The sequence below is a fragment of the Haliotis asinina genome, chromosome 2, assembly GCF_037392515.1.
Source record: "Haliotis asinina isolate JCU_RB_2024 chromosome 2, JCU_Hal_asi_v2, whole genome shotgun sequence".
NCBI lineage: Eukaryota > Metazoa > Mollusca > Gastropoda > Lepetellida > Haliotidae > Haliotis > Haliotis asinina.
This window is the reverse complement of record NC_090281.1, coordinates 1,847,338-1,868,242: the sequence shown is the minus strand read 5'-3', so window position 1 is coordinate 1,868,242 and position 20,905 is coordinate 1,847,338. Positions and strand designations below refer to the sequence as shown.

The following is a 20,905-nucleotide window of genomic DNA, read 5'->3' as shown; positions in this document are numbered from 1 at the left end:
GATGTTGAAATTGTGATCCTCTTTTGCAGATTAAGGTATTTAGTCAAATTTCATGAAATGTATTCTCATTCTGGTTATGCAAAATGACGTGAAATGGCTGACCCTCTTAGTCATTTCATGAAATGACTGAAATTTTGTATCATTTCACGAAATGACTGATTTCACAATCTACCCTATCTTACCTCGGACATGAATGTCGTTTTCTGATTGGCTAAGTGGACTTCTATTATTTTCAATGTATTCCACTTACAAGTGAGGTACATGGCAGTGTACCCCGCTGCCAATGGCAGCTCATTCAGTTCTTCGTTTTCGGTTCTAATGCATGGAAATTACCGATGTTTTGCGAATGTGAATCGATGGAAGGGAGATAACTCTACGTTTGTTTCTCTTGTGTCGTCAAAATATATCGATGGCTACGAAAAGATTTGTCTCGCATTCTAGCTAAGATAGGTGTAGGACACGTGTGTTACTATGCCGCACCTCCATAGGCCGCAATGGTGGAAATCCTTTGTAGCACTTTCGCGCACTCGTTACGACTATTGCGCACGAAAAACTTATATGAATGGCTTCTTTGTACTTATACCTACATGTGCGCCCTAGTTTCGTTATCAAAATATTAAAAAATAAATATTTGCAAGCCATCAAACATCTCAGTCGATCGATCGCATTTGAGCGACGCCATTTTGAATCACGTGACGCGAAGGGATTCCCTCCCTAAAATAGTAACACGTGTCCTACACCTCGCTGTTTGTTTACAACACATTTTCATACATTCTTAAAAAGTTAGAAGGATTATGTGGCGACTTCCGTTTACAATTCACACTGACTGACCCTGTTCTTTTTCACTTAGTCCAATCGTTTCCACAACAACCAAGAAAAATATAAATGAAAAAAATCTGCAAATAGCAAAAGGCACCACTTTAGACTCCGATCCATATTTATTCCAATTTATGCTGAAAAGTAACAACCGGTTTCAAAACTATGTACATGTACAATTTCATATACTTATCATTGTTAAAGTTCTCAATATAAGTCAATAAAATTTGCACCTTGAAAAGCATACTTTTCTGAACTAATACTTCGTTGATAATTTGGAAATCCTGCTATTTTAGCTGTCAAAGAGGAAGAGGTACTGTCATGTTGCAAATGGAGTTTCTTAAACTGAGACTTCATTGAAGTATATAAGTGACTTAAAAAATAAAACCTTTTTCATCAATGATGTGTGCTGTAATTTGATTAAACCTTGCCCATTTAAAAATTGCTTCTTAGTTGTATTCCCATATTTTGGTATTTGTTTATAACTGAAACATAACAAACACTGTTTTGCTACTTTTTTGCTAATATGGAAAAGAAGAGATGTGCAGCGAGGATTGAAGTTGGGTACTTGAAACCTAACACAACATGGAAATATTAAAAGTGATATTCAAGGCGGTAGAAATGTGAACTGAGGAATGTTAACGTTTTTTTTGTTTTTATTTTTTAAAGCATAAATGGAATTTAGAGATAATTATTTCGATAACTCATTAATTATTTAGTTCCTACATTCAATATGTCTTTTTAGTAAACTATGATTTGTAGTCAAACTTTTAGGAGTAGTACAAAAACACTAATGCACTGTAATGGTGGCAGCAATGATCCAACATAATGAATATTGTAGAAAGCATTGAAAACTCCAGAGCAATTCCTTTCAAAACAGTTGTTGAAAGGGTTGGGTGGTCAGTCAGGGTTGGGTGGTCAGTCAGTCTTGATTGGGAAGGAAAGTCTCCACACAATCCTTTTAATTATCTAATTATTTGTTATAAACAAGCACCGAGGTCTGGAACAGGTGTGTTGCTATTTTAAGGGAGGGAATCCCTTCGCGTCACGTGATTGAAAATGGCGCCGCTCAAATGCGATCGATTGACTGAGATGTTTGATGGCATGCAAATATTTATTTTTTTAATATTTTGATAACGAAACTAGGGCGCACATGTAGGTATAAGTACAAATAAGCCATTCATATAAGTTTTTCGTGCGCAATAGTCGTAACGAGTGCGCGAAAGTGCGACAAAGGATTTCCACCATTGCGGCCTATGGAGGTGCGGCATAGCGTTCATGTAGTGAACGCTAGGTATCTTAACTACTCGCATTGCAGTAAATGTATTATGACAAAACTTTCAAGTGTGGTTCCTTTGAATGGTGAGAAGGGGATTTACACTGCGGCGATTTTACTAAGATAATACCTACGGGAAAAGGAGAAAAATGCAAGACTCGAATCGTTTGATTCATACAGGTTGACAGGTGTACGATCCGATACCTGTGCTTCAAACAGTTCAAAATTAACATTGAGGCGTTCGGTAAGATAATTACGCTGTTCACTGCTCTGTCTGAGCCCATGGGTTGAAGTACCATCCATGTTTGTTTATGTTCCCTTCGTGCTTGGGGATAATAAACGTTGTGGGTACGTCAACCCATGTCCCCCTCGTGACCAGTGAACAACTTAAAATACTCAGTTGTCTGTGTCGTACATACACATAGGCAATTGTCTGTCTCTCATTTTCTTATGGGCAATGCATTTGTACTATGGCAGAAATATACACAAACGGAAATATAATCCGCAGTGTCATACAGGTGGTGCATGATAATGAGCCACCGATCTGGTAGCTGTATGTACAAACTCTACCCGTGTGTTTTTTTTTAATAAAATAAGGCACGACGTGAAATAACAATGTGTGTCTTATGTCGCTAGAAGGCACCACAATAACACGATGCGGGATAATTTCGACTACCCGCATACCATCTCACCAGCAGGTGCATCGACACAGGTGGACGGTAACGCAGCCCCTCGTCCTTATAAAGCCATCATCAAGTCAACGCGTGCTGTCGTCATCTGGAATTGTGTGACTCACCCAACTCTGGCTAAGTCATGCACACTCGGAGTTGTTGCAGAATGTGTATAAAGCCACATGTGAGTCCTATTATTGAAACAGGACAGAGACAGATGAAAGACATCAAGTGAGTTATTTCATCCCGATCCACGAGGGTAGGAAGTAGTCTGTGTAATTGGCCGAGAAGTGTCTCCGGAGTGCAGTGTTCTCGACGGCTGGCCACTGATAATACACAACCTCTCCCCCTGTCAGGAACCCCGCCCACCATCCGAACGACCCCACACTAGTCAAACTGTGGTCACAGTTCACCAACACCGCCATGTCAACGTCAAACGTGTTGCCTTCCACGTAAAAAACGTCATCACCAACAAAATGCTTCTTGGTCCACGCCATGTCATTCGAACACACAATGAACAACGTGTTGGGGTATTTGTCTCGGTAATACTTGGAGGCATTTCCTAAGTATTCTGGCGTTGCAACTGCATAACCAAATTTATGTTTAACCATATCGCCCCGTCTCACATGGACGCCCACCAACACTGGGCGGGTGTCCTTCACGGTCGCATTACGTTTATGGAACGTGTTTATAGCACCATTTATAATTCCAGTTGCTTTGTCATTGATTTCCTTCTTGAAGGTGAACTGTTTCTTGATTGAGCCCTGAACGTGCTCGAAGTACTTGTAGGATTGTAAATAGCTTCCCACACATATGTTTCTTCCTTCGGTAATATTCATGAGACGCTCGTCAAAGGCACAGTCCTGCCTTGAACCCATCCCCATCGTACCCCTAACAACACAGCCGAAGTCATCCACTGTTTGAGCATTAAGCTGGAAATATTTGGTCAGACTTAAGTCCTTATCTACAATGAGAGTTCTGTTGTTAGCAGCTGCTATTCCATATGACGATGCATACAGAAACATAATGTTACCGAGTCTCCCAATGGGTCTACAGCACAGGAAGTCTTTCTTCTGTATGTACTCATTCCTGAATGGGTTTCTGCATGTTAAAGGTGTTGGTTTTGGAGGAGCAGTGGTTAATACTGGTCGTGGAGTTGTGGTTGTAGCTCCTTTTGTGCTGGGAGTTGCTAGTGTAGTGAGTATATGTTTTGAGGAGGTCGTTATGGTGTTGTGTCTGACTGGTGGAGTGGTTGTCTGCCTATTAGGTGGAGTTGATGGAGTTGTTGATGCTTGTCGTGGAGAAGATGCTCGAAAGACACTTGTTGTCCAGATGACATTCTGAGTCTTGTTTAGTATAGCAGCAGACGGTTGATAAAGGTTTGACATTGAGCTGTTGACAAATATATGGTAGACTTGAAGCTCGTGATGCCATTGGTAAGCCATGAGGATAGTGAATACAGCGAACACAATCAGGATCAGGAAATCTGAAACAGAGACGAGAAAATGACGTACCACTTCTTTATATATATGGTTGATAAGAGACACGGTGGAACTAATTATTTTATTGAGTGGTTTTGTGTAATATGTGCCTCTGCAAGGAGGTAGAGTACGTCTGTTAATAACAGTGACGCTGTGTCCTTGGCTAATATTCCGTGTGTCATGCTTAATAATAACATAACTGGATTGTCGTCTGTGCCAGGTGTTGATTACGAATGTTGCTAAGGCTATCCTATTGCACTCACTCGTTCATCCATTCACCCAAATGGGTGTTCCAGCTCTGCAAATCTGGACAACTGTCACCGGTGTTATGAATTTCAGATACTGGATATTGCAACATGGACGTACTCCTGGAAATATGATGAGGACTTTGTGATATTTCATTTGATGGACTTTATCTTTTGAATATGTTGTCTGTGTTGACTGTTTCGGTTATACTTCATGTAAACTTGTGTACATTTCACACCTCTCACACTAGGGCAGATTACCCTAGCCAGGACTACCCGTCTTCACAAACAATGACTCTCAACCTCAGCTGCAATAGACACTTAAACTCTATTGTTAGTGAACTCAGACCTGCTGGGTACCAGAGATGTCAGTCAGAAGTAAAAAGTGCCCCTGTCTTTTGGAGTGTAAGAAACAATGAAGGATTCTCATTTTTTCTTGTAGCCATAGGCAATATAATGACATTCCTTGTTGAAGGGCTGTGAACTTTGATAACTTAATCTATTTACATCCATAACAAAAACAGAAATGGCATTGTAGAATGCCCAATACCCCTGTAATAAAACTCTAGATATTGCTGACATGATCATTGACGACAATTGTGATGCTTTGTTTATAACTGAATCATGGTTGAGAGAAAGGGGAGATGACTCGCTAATGCGTGAAATGCCTCCTAGCGGATACAGAGTGCTACATGTTTCTCGGAGGCATACTCCTGGAGGTGGAGTGGCAGGTATTCCCAGGAGATTACTGAAAATACAAGTTATTGATACTTCAATCTATGTATGATTCCTTTGAACTAATGGACGTGCTGATATCATATCCCAAGTCACTTTTAGGGCAGCTTGTCGCTATAGATCCCCTCCTACAAATGCTAACAAGATTCAGGATATAACTTCTTTTCTTGACAGCCACTTATATATGGTATTGAAGAGAAGGAAACTGATGATTTCGTTTGTAACGTGGGTCAGCGCGCCCGAATGCACCCGTCGCTATTGGTGGGTTGAAATATCCCGTGTATTTCGTGGCTATAGCTGACGACAGCGTTAATGAGTTGAACGCTGCCAGTTGGTTGGATGATTGTTGAGGGACAAAGACGTCCGTACGGAGTACCAGTCAGACCATTCCGACACAATTCTTTTGACGCTTTGTTTATTTCGTAAACGGGGAATAAGAACTGCCTTATTCCCAGATATTGTTCAACATGTAAATGTTTCCTACACATAAAATGACCACGTCATTGTGGGTGGCTACAAGGAGTGACCGCGAGTTGATAAAACGTGTCTCTGTTGAAGACATACAATTGTCGGATCATTTTATGATCATCTTCAATCTCTCACCTTCTGGTCCTCCGATTGAGCACGCCTGTGACACGCTGATGTCGGAATCTTAAGGACATTGATACACTCACGTTAAGGATATTGATAAGCTTCCGTTCATGTCATATGTCGGAATTTTAAGGACATTGATATGCTTTCGTTCGCCATTGACATGAGAAAATCAAAACTTGTCTCTGACTATGAGAGGATGGTATTTATGTGGTTACAACTAGTGGTTATATCCACCACCCTGCTACATACAACCCTACTTGGGGAAATGGCCATTCAAAAGTGACACTGATGGGGTACCCTCACACCAAAACACTTTGTTATACAACAAACTGTCCACCCGTCATCCATTTAGCTTTGCGCGGTTACAACCGACTCGGCGAGGCAATGGCTGGGGAACGGATGATACTGAGCCAGGTGTACGACTAGTTGACACAGCTTGTGCTCGTGAGGATGGTGTAGGTACATGTGAACTACTTGCTGATGGTGAGCTGACTGAAGGCAGCTGCGACACAGGGGATGGTACCGATACTGTACCGATAGTATTTTCAAGATCCATGACGGTCATTGAGATTTCCAATGTGTCATCGGCACTAGTGTCGTTACGATCGCCAGAAGATGGCATTAAACGTCTGATTGTTTAGCACCTTGGCCTGGGTATGGGTTGGCCATCTGTTCCACTGGGAAGGAACAGATTCCGATGAAGTATACGGCATTCTCTGGTCCCTTCCTTGCAGACTTTAAACACAGGGATGTCGGCATGAGGTTGGGACTCGACTACATAGTACTCATCTTCCCATAGATTGGCCACGTATGTTGACGTTACGATCCAATACAATTTCACTAACCTTGACAGTGGCACCACGTGCCTGAGGGTTGTAGCCTTTTCTCTGTTTAGCCTGTGCCCTTTCAAGGTTGGCCGATGCAAGTTCATATCCAGTGTGTAATTTGCGCTCGAGATCAGTGGCAAACTGTGTTGGTGAGTTGGTAATGAAATATTGGCTAGTGATGTACCAAATGCGACGTCAACTGACAGCCTAGGATGTCTGCCAAACATGAGGAAGTAGGGAGTGAACCCGGTAGACTCATGGAGTGAACAGTTGTAGGCATGTACTAAGTGAGAAATATGTTCTTTCCACTTTGCCTTTTGCTGTTCCTCATGAGTGCCGAACATCCCCAGGAGCGTCCGATTAAACCGCTCACATACACCATTACCCATGGTTCGTGGTTCGTGTTTTGAGAATGCCCAATATGTTGCACAACTGTTTGATGATGTCACTTTCAACGCTCTGGCCCTGATCAGAGTGCAACTTCTCTGGAATGCCATAGTGCACAATGAAGTGATCAAACAGTATATTGGCTGTAGTACGGGCCGTTTGGTTGCAGGTTGGAACGGCAACAACATTTGGTGAAATGGTCCGTAATGACGAGGACATTCTCAAAACCACCAGAGGAGGGCTACAAGCTGAGATAGTCAGTGCACACTAACTCCATAGGCTGAGAGGTTTTGATGTTTACTAATGGTGCACGCTCAGTTTGGTTAGGAGCTTTAAGTAGAATACACCTCTGGCAGGCACGAATCCGTTTCTCCACATCTGTTATCATTTCTGGCCAATAAAACCGAGTCCAAAGAAGTGCCACGGTCCTGTCCCTACCAAGATGTCCCATATCATCATGTAGATGAGTAATAGCCTCATCTCTTTTGGATTGAGGAACAATCACTTGATAGTAGGGTACTCCAACATCTGTAAGTTGCCTGTGGAGAAGGCCATCTTTCACAGTGAGTGAATCCCACTGCCGGAGAATGGCTGCAGTGTCTCGGCCCATGGATTTGAGAGCCTCCTTCTTAGGCCGTGTACCAATACGGATGAAGTCCAAAATCGAGCAGATTGAGGGATCAGCTTGCTGATATATTTTCATCCGTTGGTTAGCAACATCAGAGGGTGCCATACCATCAACCGCCAACATGCAACACCTCACCTCCTGATTGAGAGAGAGTGTCTCCACAGCGCATGATGAGATAAGTTGACCATTACAAACAGCAGAAACAGTTTGTATGTCCATGGACTCCTGGACAAAGCGTCTGCATCAGCATTCCTTGCACATACTCAGAAACAGCTAGGAAAAAGGAAGTATTAAGGATAGAGTTTGATACTAATAGGGTGTGTAGGAAGGGTGTCAACACAGGTATAAAATTGCAAAAATGAAAACAATACTTTAGAATTTGAAATTGAACTATTTAGGTTAACTGTAGTTTGATTTAGAAAATACATTTAGGATCAAAGTGAAATAATTACCAGCTACAGTTTATAGTAAACAGTGGAGAAATTTTGAATAGAAATGAACTCTTAAATGATATTACTGGAACAACTTTGATAATGGTAATGAGGTTGAGATGAATAAGAATAACTATAATATATTTAGATAACATGGTAAACATAGAAGTGTTGTAGAGATAGAATTGTGCAAAAGTCAATAATCTATAAAATCAGTGATAAGAAATTCCCAAATAATGTGAATATATAATATAAATATCACATGATAATGCTGCAATTGTGATATTGCAATCTGGAAGATATATAAATGTTTATGGTATCTGCTTTAAGGTTCTGTCAAAACAGTCCTGAATGATAAACACAAAAATGTTGAAGTCACAAGCTGTGAAAGAACCAACTTGCAAGTCCAAAACACCTCACACAATTGGACCAAATGAAGTAAAGTCCATCCAGGAACGTTTTGGGTTTATTCTTGAAACTGCATGAACTCTTGAAGAATGATATGAGATGAATGGTGAACTGCCTCTTCTCACTGTGAAATGATGTTGTTGACTGGACCAGCAGCCCCACGTTGGGCGCCTTTTTGTAGCCGGGTGTGGTGTATAATGTCCAGCCACTGGGCTGCTAGTCACAACAAGCACAGTGCTAGATGAGTGATGAAATTTATTGCAGTGTCAAAGTTGGGAGGAAGGCTGAAAAGAGAGAACCTCCCGTCTGTACGAGTTCATGCAGAATGCGTCATTTAAGCCAAATGATTTTAAAAGTGGTGAAGTACATGGTTGGAGACCATGTGGTCAGTCAGAGTTACAATAACTGGCAAATATTTAGATAATGAATGAAATAATATTGTAATTTAATATGTTTTTACAATTATGAAGCAGTGAGATACCCTTTTACTGAATAATGTTTGTTTGCAGAACAATGTATATAGAGATAAGGATACTGAAATCTTCCTCACCTGGAAAGAGAGAACCTCCCTCCTGTAAGAGTTCATGCAGAATGCATGAGGAGGGCAGGTGAGGAAGGAAGTTAGACAAGAAGACCAAAAGGCCAATCAAAAGACAGGTAGCATCTGACAGGTGTCAAAGGAAGTCAGATGCTAGAATGTTATGTCAGGTGGCGGAAGTTTCTAAAAATATAGAAGGGGAAGTCCAGGTGAAGCTGGAGACATCAGAGGCTGCTAAGGGTATTGAAGATTGAAGATGTTAGTGGTTAACATACAACTGTAGACAAGGACAACACAAAATAGCATGAAATAATGACAATGACAATATGTATGACAATATATATATATATATATATATATATATACATAATTTATGGATATGATGAAGCTGTGGGAGGGGATTATGAGAGGATGGTATTTATGTGGTTACAACTGGTGGTTATATCCACCACCCTGCTAAACGTACATTGCATGTCTGCTCTGTGGGATAATCAATAATAATAACATACTAACTAATATGCAATGGGGCGGTAATATGCAATGATGGTAGTGTGATCCTATCTGCACGGGTGTGTTATGTACAAAGTTCCCACACACATGTGGGAGGTAGGTGACCTTGCCACCTGGGAAAACCTCTATACGCATGTCTAACGCACGAACATTCAACTAAGAACGTTTTACCACTCCTGCTAGTCCATGACATTCTTCAGAGTAGGCCCCCTAGCTATGCCCAGATCCGCAATGATGACGATTCCACATTCACCTTGACGATAGTGCTGTAGTGTTCAGTAAGCTCAGCAAGTAACACGTCATGACATCTCAACACGACACTATTGTCATACTCGCATACTTGTCTACTCCTGTACGACGATTGCTATAAGACCACCCTTCATCACACTGGTTTCAGCTAAACATCCCGAGTTTATTGCAATAATCACTGAAATACAATACCTTAGTAATTCCCACGAAGTAAATGCGATGATATTGTCTGCCAGTTTTTAACACTAAGGGGCATAGTCCGTTTCAATGTCAAATATGTTCTCATCACGATATGACTTTTTTAAAGGAATTAGACTTGTTACATGACTTGTAAATAGATAACTTTTTATGATTGGAAGTTGAATTAGCAACCAAGATTGTTAGTGGCTGTATCCTCGAAGGGGGTTGAAGTACCGTAAAATTATTGTCCTCCTGAGAGGGTACGTAAGTGCCAAACAGTTGAAGTCAGATTTAATCTTTCACTTTTTTAGTCGTAGAATATGTGTAATTTTAGATTGTGGCTAATCTTGCATACAGTCGCCAGCAGCTGAGGGGATGGTGTAAATCCAACTAGGAACCATGCAGGTAGCTGAGGTACTGTAAGTCCCCATGGTCCCTAGTATGGTGATCTACCTTCGGTAGTTGGCGATCTATGGCCTGTTTTTATATTGTACTGTCCAAATAGTGATAATATTAGCGTTTAAGTTTCTACGCTAGTTTTAAATACTAACTGTGATAGTCTAGTGGTTTTACTGTCCTTCGTCGACAGGTTCTTCATAATATGCCTATATATTCCTTTTTATGTCACGTATGTTCTCGTCACAATATGGCTGCAATATTGCCGACGTGACGTTAAATGATAACTCACTCACGATATGACTGCAATATTTCCCATAAAATCTTGAAGGTCACATGCAACGTAAAACACAACTTTGCAGATTCTGATAACTTTCGGTATGCACTTACCGAAACTAATCATCACAATTGCCAGTTCAACCTATAAAGTTGGAGAATAGCACGATAAAAAAGCCCGTGAAATCGGAGTTCAAACGATTCACTAATTTTCCCCCAGCGCTGGGGATAAAAGTGGTTTCAACATCAATGCTGTGCTGCGCTCATAACACATACGTAGTGAGTAGGTTCGTGGAGCTTGAAACAGTCAGCCTGCGCGGAGTTTGAGGCCGTGAGCAGTAGTCTAATCTTGGTTGTGTATGGATACAAGTTAATAATCTACTCGTTACATAAAAACACGTGTTGATTGTGATAAGCAGATTCTGACAGAGAGAAAATTCAATGTCTGGTTTATTGATACCTATATGTCTGTCTGCCTGTCTGTCTGTCTGCCTGTCTGCCTGCCTGTCTGTCAATGACACTATGCTACGCGAAAACTTCAATTACTGACCATTTGCAATTTGAAATTAACACCTATTATACGCCATAAACAAAGAGCCGGCTAAGCGTATCGGCTAATAAACCAGTGGCCAATAACAAGGCGTCGTCACACATGGGTGCACACCCAACGGCCCTGACTGGGTATCGGTATCGCGGCTGCTTCGTTTCGATGGAGGTAAACCCAATAACACACTATTGCCCTTTTGATCTGCGATTATACGCTCACAATGTTGTTTATTTGTTTTTGTTGTTTTTTTTCACAATCACCAGTGCATTTTATATATCATGAGCAAGTGATAACTGTGTTTTAATTATGTTTGACTTTTTGGTTACATGTGACCTTTAACTCACTCATGTACTTTAATCTTGATGTTCACTCACATGTTTACAAACTGTTCATACTCGGAGACAGTGTTATAGACTCGCACTAGCGATGGCACCAGAATATCGCGGCTGAATCGAGATGTGTTCATTTCAACAGTGAACCATTCCTTGTAACAACAAACATGTCTTTACGACCTCTGTTGACGCGCGTCGCGTACTTCAACATGGTATATGGTCACCTGGCGCTCAATGGCCCTGTTTCATTTTCAAATATGACCTTAAATATTGCTGTTTGGTTAGTGAGTTTATAGAATCATATAACTTATGTGTGGTAGTTAGTGGGACCTGTCGGAGGTCTAGATGTGTCTTTGCGTATGCGTGCGTGTGTGCGTGTGTGCGTGTGTGTATGCATATGTGTGTTTGACTTGGTAGAAATTTGGAAACTTTACCGACCTGAACACTACAACATCTGACGACAAGATGAAAGTATTCTATTGTCCCTGGGGATGTCTTGCTGGTTTGCCAGAATGGTGATCAATAGTTATTGTCATTATTGAGTTTGTGGAGAGGTCGCTGCAGGCACGATCCTAATCATAAATTCTAAATCTTCTACATTATATTCCTTATCCACACAACCGATCAAAAATGTATACATTGCTGTGAATATGGTTTATTTTAGCATCATTATAGTCTCATTAAACATAGGATAATAACAGTTGACTTGGCACACCTTGCCCTATCTGATTGTCAGATGGATCCTCGGGCTGTACGTCTCCTCAAAAAGTCAGTGCAGCAGTCAGACCTTTACCCATCGATTCCTCAATACACTAGCCACTGCAGAGCATCTGCCCGTATATCTGTAGACGTTAGGATGCAATATCTAACCGTATGTCACCTAGGCGATGTTTTAGTATGCAATATCTACCCATTGGTCACCAGGTCATGAGTTAGTATGCAACATCTACCCGTAGGGTTAGCACGGTGATGTGCTAGTACACAATATCTACCCTATGTCAGCTATGTCAGTGACGTGTTAGTATAGAATATCTACCCGTATGTCTGCTAGGCGATGTGTTAGAACTATTGGCATGACGAATAACCTATAGTAGCAGGAAATAAACCTTTTTAGAAGTAAACGTGTGCCAGAAACGTAAACCAATTCGCTGAGCTGTCAGCTGTAAATGTTACTTCACATCGACGTGTTATTCTGTTAATAACACGGACTTTTCGTACAAGTTACATCTGCTACTAAATCTACAAAATGTACCACAGCTGAAACTCATGGATTGAGCTAGGCCGTTGATTGAAACATCACGCCAGCACTCAACAAATTGATTTTCTTCAAAACAACACAGCCTTTGGAATGTTCTTTGTCCAATAATATACATCAGTGCTGCTGTCAATCATGACAGTGTAGGTCAATGCCATGAATCATGATAGAGTAAGCCCATGGTATGTATCATGACAGAGTAAGCCCATGGTATGTATCCTGACAGAGTAAGCCCATGGTATGTATCATGATAGAGTAGGCCCATGGTATGTATCATGACAGAGTAAGCCCATGGTATGTATCATGATAGAGTAAGCCCATGGTATGTATTATGATAGAGTAAGCCCATGGTATGTATCATGATAGAGTAAGCCCATGGTAAGTATCATAATAGAGTAAGCCCATGGTATGTATCATGACAGAGTAAGCCCATGGTATGTATCATGATAGAGTTTGTCCATGGTATGTATCATGATAGAGTAAGCCCATGGTATGTATCATGACAGAGTAAGTCCATGGTATGTATCATGACACAGTAAGCCCATGGTAAGTATCATGATAGAGTAAGCCCATGGTATGTATCATGACAGAGTAAGTCTATTTTATGTATCATGATAGAGTAAGCCCATGGTATGTATCATGACAGAGTAAGCCCATGGTATGTATCATGATTGAGTATGCCCATGGTATGTATCATGATAGAGTAAGTCCATGGTATATGTTTATGACAGAGTAAGCCCATGGTATGTATCATGACAGAGTAAGCCCATGGTATGTATCATGATAGAGTAAGCCATCTTATGTATCATGATAGAGTAAGCCCATGGTATGTATCATGACAGAGTAAGCCCATGGTATGTATCATGATAGAGTAAGCCAATGGTATGTATCATGACAGAGTAAGCCCATGGTAAGTATCATGATAGAGTAAGGCCATGGTATGTATCATGATAGAGTACGCCCATGGTATGTATCATGATAGAGTAAGCCCATGGTATGTATCATGACAGAGTAAGCCCATGGTATGTATCATGATAGAGTACGCCCATGGTATGTATCATGATAGAGTAAGCCCATGGTATGTATCATGACAGAGTAAGCCCATGGTATGTATCATGATAGAGTAAGTCCATGGTATGTATCATGACAAAGTAAGCCTATGGTATGTATCATGATAGAGTAAGCTCATGGTATGTATCATGATAGAGTAAGCCCATGGTATGTATCATGACTGAGTAAGCCCATGGTATGTATGATGATAGAGTAAGCCCATGGTAAGTATCATGATAGAGTAAGCCCATGGTATGTATCATGATAGAGTAAGCCCATGGTATGTATCATGACTGAGTAAGCCCATGGTATGTATGATGATAGAGTAAGCCCATGGTATGTATCATGATAGTGTAAGCCCACGGTATGTATCATGATAGAGTAAGCCCATGGTATGTATCATGATAGAGTAAGCCCATGGTATGTATCATGATAGAGTAAGCCCATGGTAAGTATCATGATAGAGTTAGCCCATGGTAAGTATCATGATAGAGTAAGCATATGGTATGTATCATGACAAAGTAAGCCCATGGTATGTATCATGATAGAGTAAGCCCATGGTATGTATCATGATAGAGTTTGTCCATGGTATGTATCATGACAGAGTAAGTCCATGGTATGTATCATGATAGAGTAAGCCCATGGTATGTATCATGATAGAGTAAGCCCATGGGATGTATCATGACAGAGTAAGTCCATGGTATGTATCATGATAGAGTAAATCCATGGGAAGTATCATGACAGAGTAAGCCCATGGTATGTATCATGATAGAGTAAGCCCATGGTATGTATCATGACAGAGTAAGTCCATGGTATGTATCATGATAGAGTAAATCCATGGGAAGTATCATGACAGAGTAAGCCCATGGTATGTATCATGATAGAGTAAGCCCATGGTATGTATCATGATAGAGTAAGCCCATGGTATGTATCATGACAGAGTAAGCCCATGGTATGTATCATGATAGAGTAAGCCCATGGTAAGTATCATGATAGAGTAAGCCCATGGTAAGTATCATGATAGAGTAAGCATATGGTATGTATCATGACAAAGTAAGCCCATGGTATGTATCATGATAGAGTAAGCCCATGGTATGTATCATGATAGAGTAAGCCCATGGTATGTATCATGACAGAGTAAGTCCATGGTTTGTATCATGATAGAGTAAGCCCATGGTATGTATCATGACAGAGTAAGCCCATGGTATGTATCATGACAGAGTGAGTCCATGGTATGTATCATGATAGAGTAAGTCCATGGGAAGCATCATGACAGGGTAAGCCCATGGTATGTATCATGATAGAGTAAGTCCATGGTATTTTGTTATGATAGAGTAAGCCCATGGTATGTATCATGACAGAGTAATCCCATGGTATGTATCATGATAGAGTAAGTCCATGGGAAGTATCATGACAGAGTAAGCCCATGGTATGTATCATGATAGAGTAAGCTCATGGTATGTATCATGACAGAGTAAGCCCATGGTATGTATCATGATTGAGTAAGCCCATGGTATGTATCATGATAGAGTAGGCCCATGGTATGTATCATGATAGAGTAGGCCCATGGTATGTATCATGATAGAGTAGGTCGATGGTATGTATCATGATAGAGTTTGTCCATGGTATGTATCATGACAGAGTAAGCCCATGGTATGTATCATGACAGAGTAAGCCCATGGTATGTATCATGATAGAGTAAGTCCATGGGAAGTATCATGATAGAGTAAGCCCATGGTATGTATGATGATAGAGTAAGCCCATGGTATGTATCATGATAGAGTAAGCCCATGGTATGTATCATGATAGAGTATGCCCATGGTGTGTATCATGACAGAGTAAGGCCATGGTATGTATCATGACAGAGTAAAGCCATTGTATCTATCATGACAGAGTAAGCTCTTGGTATGTATCATGATAGAGTAAGTCCATGGTATTTTGTTATGACAGAGTAAGCCCATGGTATGTATCATGACAGAGTAATCCCATGGTATGTATCATGATAGAGTAAGTCCATGGGAAGTATCATGACAGAGTAAGCCCATGGTATGTATCATGATAGAGTAAGCTCATGGTATGTATCATGACAGAGTAAGCCCATGGTATGTATCATGATAGAGTAAGCCCATGGTATGTATCATGATAGAGTAGGCCTATGGTATGTATCATGATAGAGTAGGTCGATGGTATGTATCATGATAGAGTTTGTCCATGGTATGTATCATGACAGAGTAAGCCCATGGTATGTGTCATGACAGAGTAAGCCCATGGTATGTATCATGATAGAGTAAGTCCATGGTATGTATCATGATAGAGTAGGTCCATGGTATGTATCATGATAGAGTAAGCCCATGGTATGTATCATGACAGAGTAAGCCCATGGTATGTATGATGATAGAGTAAGCCCATGGTATGTATCATGATAGAGTAGGTCCATGGTATGTATCATGATAGAGTAAGCCCATGGTATGTATCATGATTGAGTAGCTCCATGGTAAGTATCATGATAGAGTAAGCCCATGGTATGTATCATGATAGAGTAAGTCCATGGTATGTATCATGATACAGTAGGTCCATGGGATGTATCATGATAGAGTAAGTCCATGGTTTGTATCATGATAGAGTAGACTCGTGGTATGTATCATGATAGAATAGGCCCATGGAATGTATCATGAGTGAGTAGGTCCATAGTATGTCTCAGGACAGAGTAGACATGTAGTAAGTATCATGACATATAGTAAGTCCAGGCGCGCGGTTTCATGGAGCCTTGTCGTTGGAAGTCTTTATAGCTGTAGGTCAATGTGCTTCTCTGTACAGGCAGTTCGGTGTAACCCTCTGCAGAGCCATGCCGGTGTAACCCTCTGTAAAGCCGGATAAGTGTTACCTTCTGTACAACCAGAATCACGTTAGACGTCACGGGTACCCTGTAGGGTATGTGTGTGAAAGTTAGACACCGCGGGTACCCAGTAGTCTATGTCTGTGACAGATCACGAGTACCCAGTAGGGTATGAGTGTGAAAGTAAGAGATCAAGGGTACCCGGTAGAGTATGAGCGTGAAAGTATAGGGTTGTGGGTACCCGGTAGTCTATGTGTGTTAACATACGTGGTCGTGGATACCCAAGTAATGTGTGTGAAATTAAGCGATCATCTGTACCCGATAGTGTATGTGTGTGAAAGTAAGGTTTCATGGATACCCAGTAGTTTATGTCTAAAAGTAAGAGGTTATGGGTACTCGGTAGGGTATGTACTGTGAATGTAAGATATCATGAGTACCCAGTAGGGTATGATTGTGAAAGTAAGATGTCAATGGTATAGGGTAGAGTATGAGTGTGAAAGTAAGAGATCAAGGGCACCCTGTAGGGTATGTGTTTGAGAGTAAGGGTTCACGGGTACCTTGCAATCTATTTGTGTGAATGTAAGAGGTTATGGGTACCCAGTAGGGAATGTGTGTGAAAGTAAAAGATCACAGGTACCCGGTTGGGTATGGGTGTGCAAGTGTAGGGCCGCGGGTACCCTGTGGTCTATTCATGTGAAAATAAGAGGTCGCGAGTATCGTGTAGTATACAATGCGGGGTCACAGCTCCCAGTACTGCTGGCCTTAATATAAACAGGGATAATGGAAGTGGGGAGGGTGACTGGACCTTGAGGCCACTAATTACACCGGATAGTGTTCACCATGATAGCTATAACATAGTGTATGTTGTAATACTGATGGTATCTGTCAGCTAGCTGTTTCGTAACATACACCTCATCACTTATCGACAGCTGGACAGATGTTGGGCAGCCAACGAGCAATCAATTGCAACAACCGACTCACAATGCCCCAGTCAAGCATGATATATGCCGAAGGGAGAGGGTACAATGTTGCTTATCACTGCTGGATCGGTGGGTGGTTCAGCAAGATGTTGTAGGTGTGAGGCCTCTTCACCACCTTTGGGCTTGTTGCTTGTTCCGTCAGTCAGTGCGCTACAACTGGTCGACAACTGGGTGGCCTCACACACCCACTGCAGAAAACTGCTTAAAGTGGCGCTAAATATTAACTCACTCACTCACACACTCACTAATCGTTTTCTTTAGTCACATTCATCAAACATGAACAACTTCAAAGTGTATATATCACCATCACTGCTTCATCATGATGATCATCATCGTCACAGCTACAAAGCCACAAAACGAAGGTGGGCAAATCTCCTCGCCTCAAGTGTTGTCCTCGAGTTTAGTTTTATTCCACCCTCCATTGTCGTTGTGGTATTTACAGAACCTGCTACTCTGAAAAAGGCTGGATCACACTACCACTCACCGTGACCCGGTGACGAAATCCTTTATTTGTATTGAGGGTACAATATATCTAAAAACGGACAGTAAACGTGATATTGCTTCCATGAGCTTTCTCTCTATACCGCCTCTTTTATAACGCGGTGACATATACCAATGTTACCGCACCGACATAAAGTAAACATTGTTCATTTGTTTAAACCGACGCCTGGCAAGGTAATATGAAAGATGATCGTGCAATTAAAGTAGGACAAAATTCGTTTACTGATTTGGAATATGTAGGTTATCACGCGAGTGTGTTTTGGGGACGGTTAATATCCTGCATTAGGAATAATACGCACTGTGTTCAGAGAGCCTTGGTAGGATATTATTAACCATCCTCAAACACATGGATGTGATATCCGTGTAACCTATTTATCATTCAATGTCATAACACAACATAGCATATGTCATATTTGGGATGACACTTTCTTAGTAAAGTACAAATTCTAGTGCTGTTTTTGGTTGAATCCCAAGTGCAATCCCAAATAGGCAATAGTCGGTTATTGCAACATGTTTTCAACAAATCTCAACTGACGTGTGGACAAACTAACAACCAACGTTATTTACTTTCTACCACGTTGATGGTGATTGGGGAGGGTAACAGTTCACTGAACACTGAGGTTTTAGACATACATACATAAATACACGTTGTGAGTCGAACACCCAACGCGGTGCTTAAATCTTAAAAATAATTAAAACATTTAAGATTTATGAAACTTGCTGAAAGCCGCCGTAATTCATTTTTAAACTTTTTATATGATATATGGTGAATTTCGATAGAAAAATTTGTATGTAAAACCTTTATATGAACATTAGATTATTTCATTCTGGCATAACATCTCTCCCTCTCACCCTCGATGCTGAAAAGTACCTTCCTAGTCATTCAACCGTAACTTAGCAGCGTGTGGTGTTAAGCCCAGGTTAATTTAGTGAACAGCAAAAGGAAAGTTTCGAAAAAATAAAATCTCATGAAAGAAAGTTCAGATCTCCTACATAAAGTCTTGCCAAAAAAGCCAGAAATGCGTTTCTTTTCTTGTTTTGCATGGATGTGGAAAGGGTTATGATGAAAAGGCCTTTTTCGCTCGTACTCCTGTCATTTTCCACTTTCTTCTTTCTGTGTTTGTTTATATTCATGTGCCACCGCTATTGGAGTCGAGAGTAAACTATTTTGATTTAGAGGCTGTGTTGTGTGTAAATGTAAAGCTGAAGAGAGTAGAAACACGTGAACATCTTAGCTGCCAAAGTCCATAGACGTGGACCAAATCAGCTATGTCACACAATGAGGAAATGAATGCATTTGTACCAGATCACCGATAGGTTTGATGCGTGTAACTTAGCAACTGACAAAGGTGGCATACAGAGCGGGCAGTAAAATATAGTCACACTGAACAGCCGAGACGCCGGGCGTGTGGTGCTAGGGGTACTTTCACGGTTCAATTGGTTGTATATTTTGGTGGGGACCGATTTGTTGTTTGTTGACAAGAGACAACATCTCTCGCCGTACACGATGTATGTGACAATGGGCGGGGTTAAGGTGGGGGTGGAAGACAGTTGCTCGGGTGAACACGTTAGGTACAAAATAACAGCCCGTTTACAAAATCCGTGACATGTCGTGCTTGTACCATTTGACGTATCTGTCCGTGACCTGAACATATTCACCTAACCAATCAGTGTGAATATATACACATACCGCTATCTATGAGAACTAACATTTCGTGAATACATCTACTTGAACACATTACATACCTATATCTAGTAACAAAATTTCACATACCCCATTCTGCTCAACGTGATCACAAACAATACGTCTACTTGTACACATTCACACACGCGACACGTATGTCCGTCATGTGGCCTAAACACAATCCAAGTTCCCTGTATATTTAAACACGTTCACATGTAGCTGCATCACTAAAACCACATGAACATATCTCTGCATGACCCTCACACGGTACCATTCCCGTAAAGGTCTACTCAAGTAGAACGCTAACACGCTTTCACATTTACTCGTGACGAGAGAAGCATATCCTCCCGAAAATCAGTATATCTTATACACAACCCTTGCACTCTCACCCGGTATAACAATAACGCGTTCCTGGACAGCCCTTCCATGCCCCTCCACCCTCCGCCTCCTCTCGCCGATACACGTCTTCGCGGCACACACCAATTACTGAATGGAAAGACTGCAAAGAGCGTGGTGACGTAGACCCTGGAAATAAGTTAAAGAAGGAAATGGCTGATCGAACTTACTTCTCAGTGAAACAATCTTGTAGGCTCCCTGTCTCGTCATCTCGCCAACTGATGCCTGTCTCCATGTGCTTGGTCCTAATCAAGGAGCCACGGGGAATTACCTGCGTTGAACAGTCAGACAATCGAATCCACACAGCACATACATAGGACCGTGATATCGACACACATCCACACATATCCTTAGGCGTCCCCAACAATGTGTAAACTAATCCCGCTATGGTGTCCACCTGTACAAGTTTCCGGGTGTACATCTACCTGTAGCGTCCTCGCTTCGGTTAAGACGGTCCGGGCGGATTATACGGGTTGATATTCGATCTTCGTTGGAAGATGGCCGAGCGTTGTCATGGCATAAATATTGGACTCGTGGAAAGCAGTCGATCATACATGGGTTTGTGCAAGTATGGTTTTGTTTTGCAGGTAGTGTTTGCTGTTCAGACGACACTGTGCACACAACTGGTAGGTCATGTTGAATGTCGCGACCCTCTGCGTGCTACCGTACAAATGAG

The 20,905-nt window shown here is 41.3% G+C and overlaps 1 protein-coding gene across 1 annotated transcript; it reads right to left on the bottom strand.

Moving 5' to 3' along the window:
* Window positions 1-2,999: 2,999 nt before the first annotated feature.
* Window positions 3,000-20,451, bottom strand: LOC137272180 (galactoside alpha-(1,2)-fucosyltransferase 2-like). Its single transcript, XM_067804532.1, has 2 exons — window positions 20,400-20,451; window positions 3,000-4,249 (listed from the first exon to the last, which is right to left on the bottom strand). Exons 1-2 carry the CDS (start codon window positions 20,437-20,439, stop codon window positions 3,000-3,002), a joined length of 1,290 nt encoding a protein of 429 aa, XP_067660633.1. The 5' UTR covers window positions 20,440-20,451.
* Window positions 20,452-20,905: the final 454 nt, after the last annotated feature.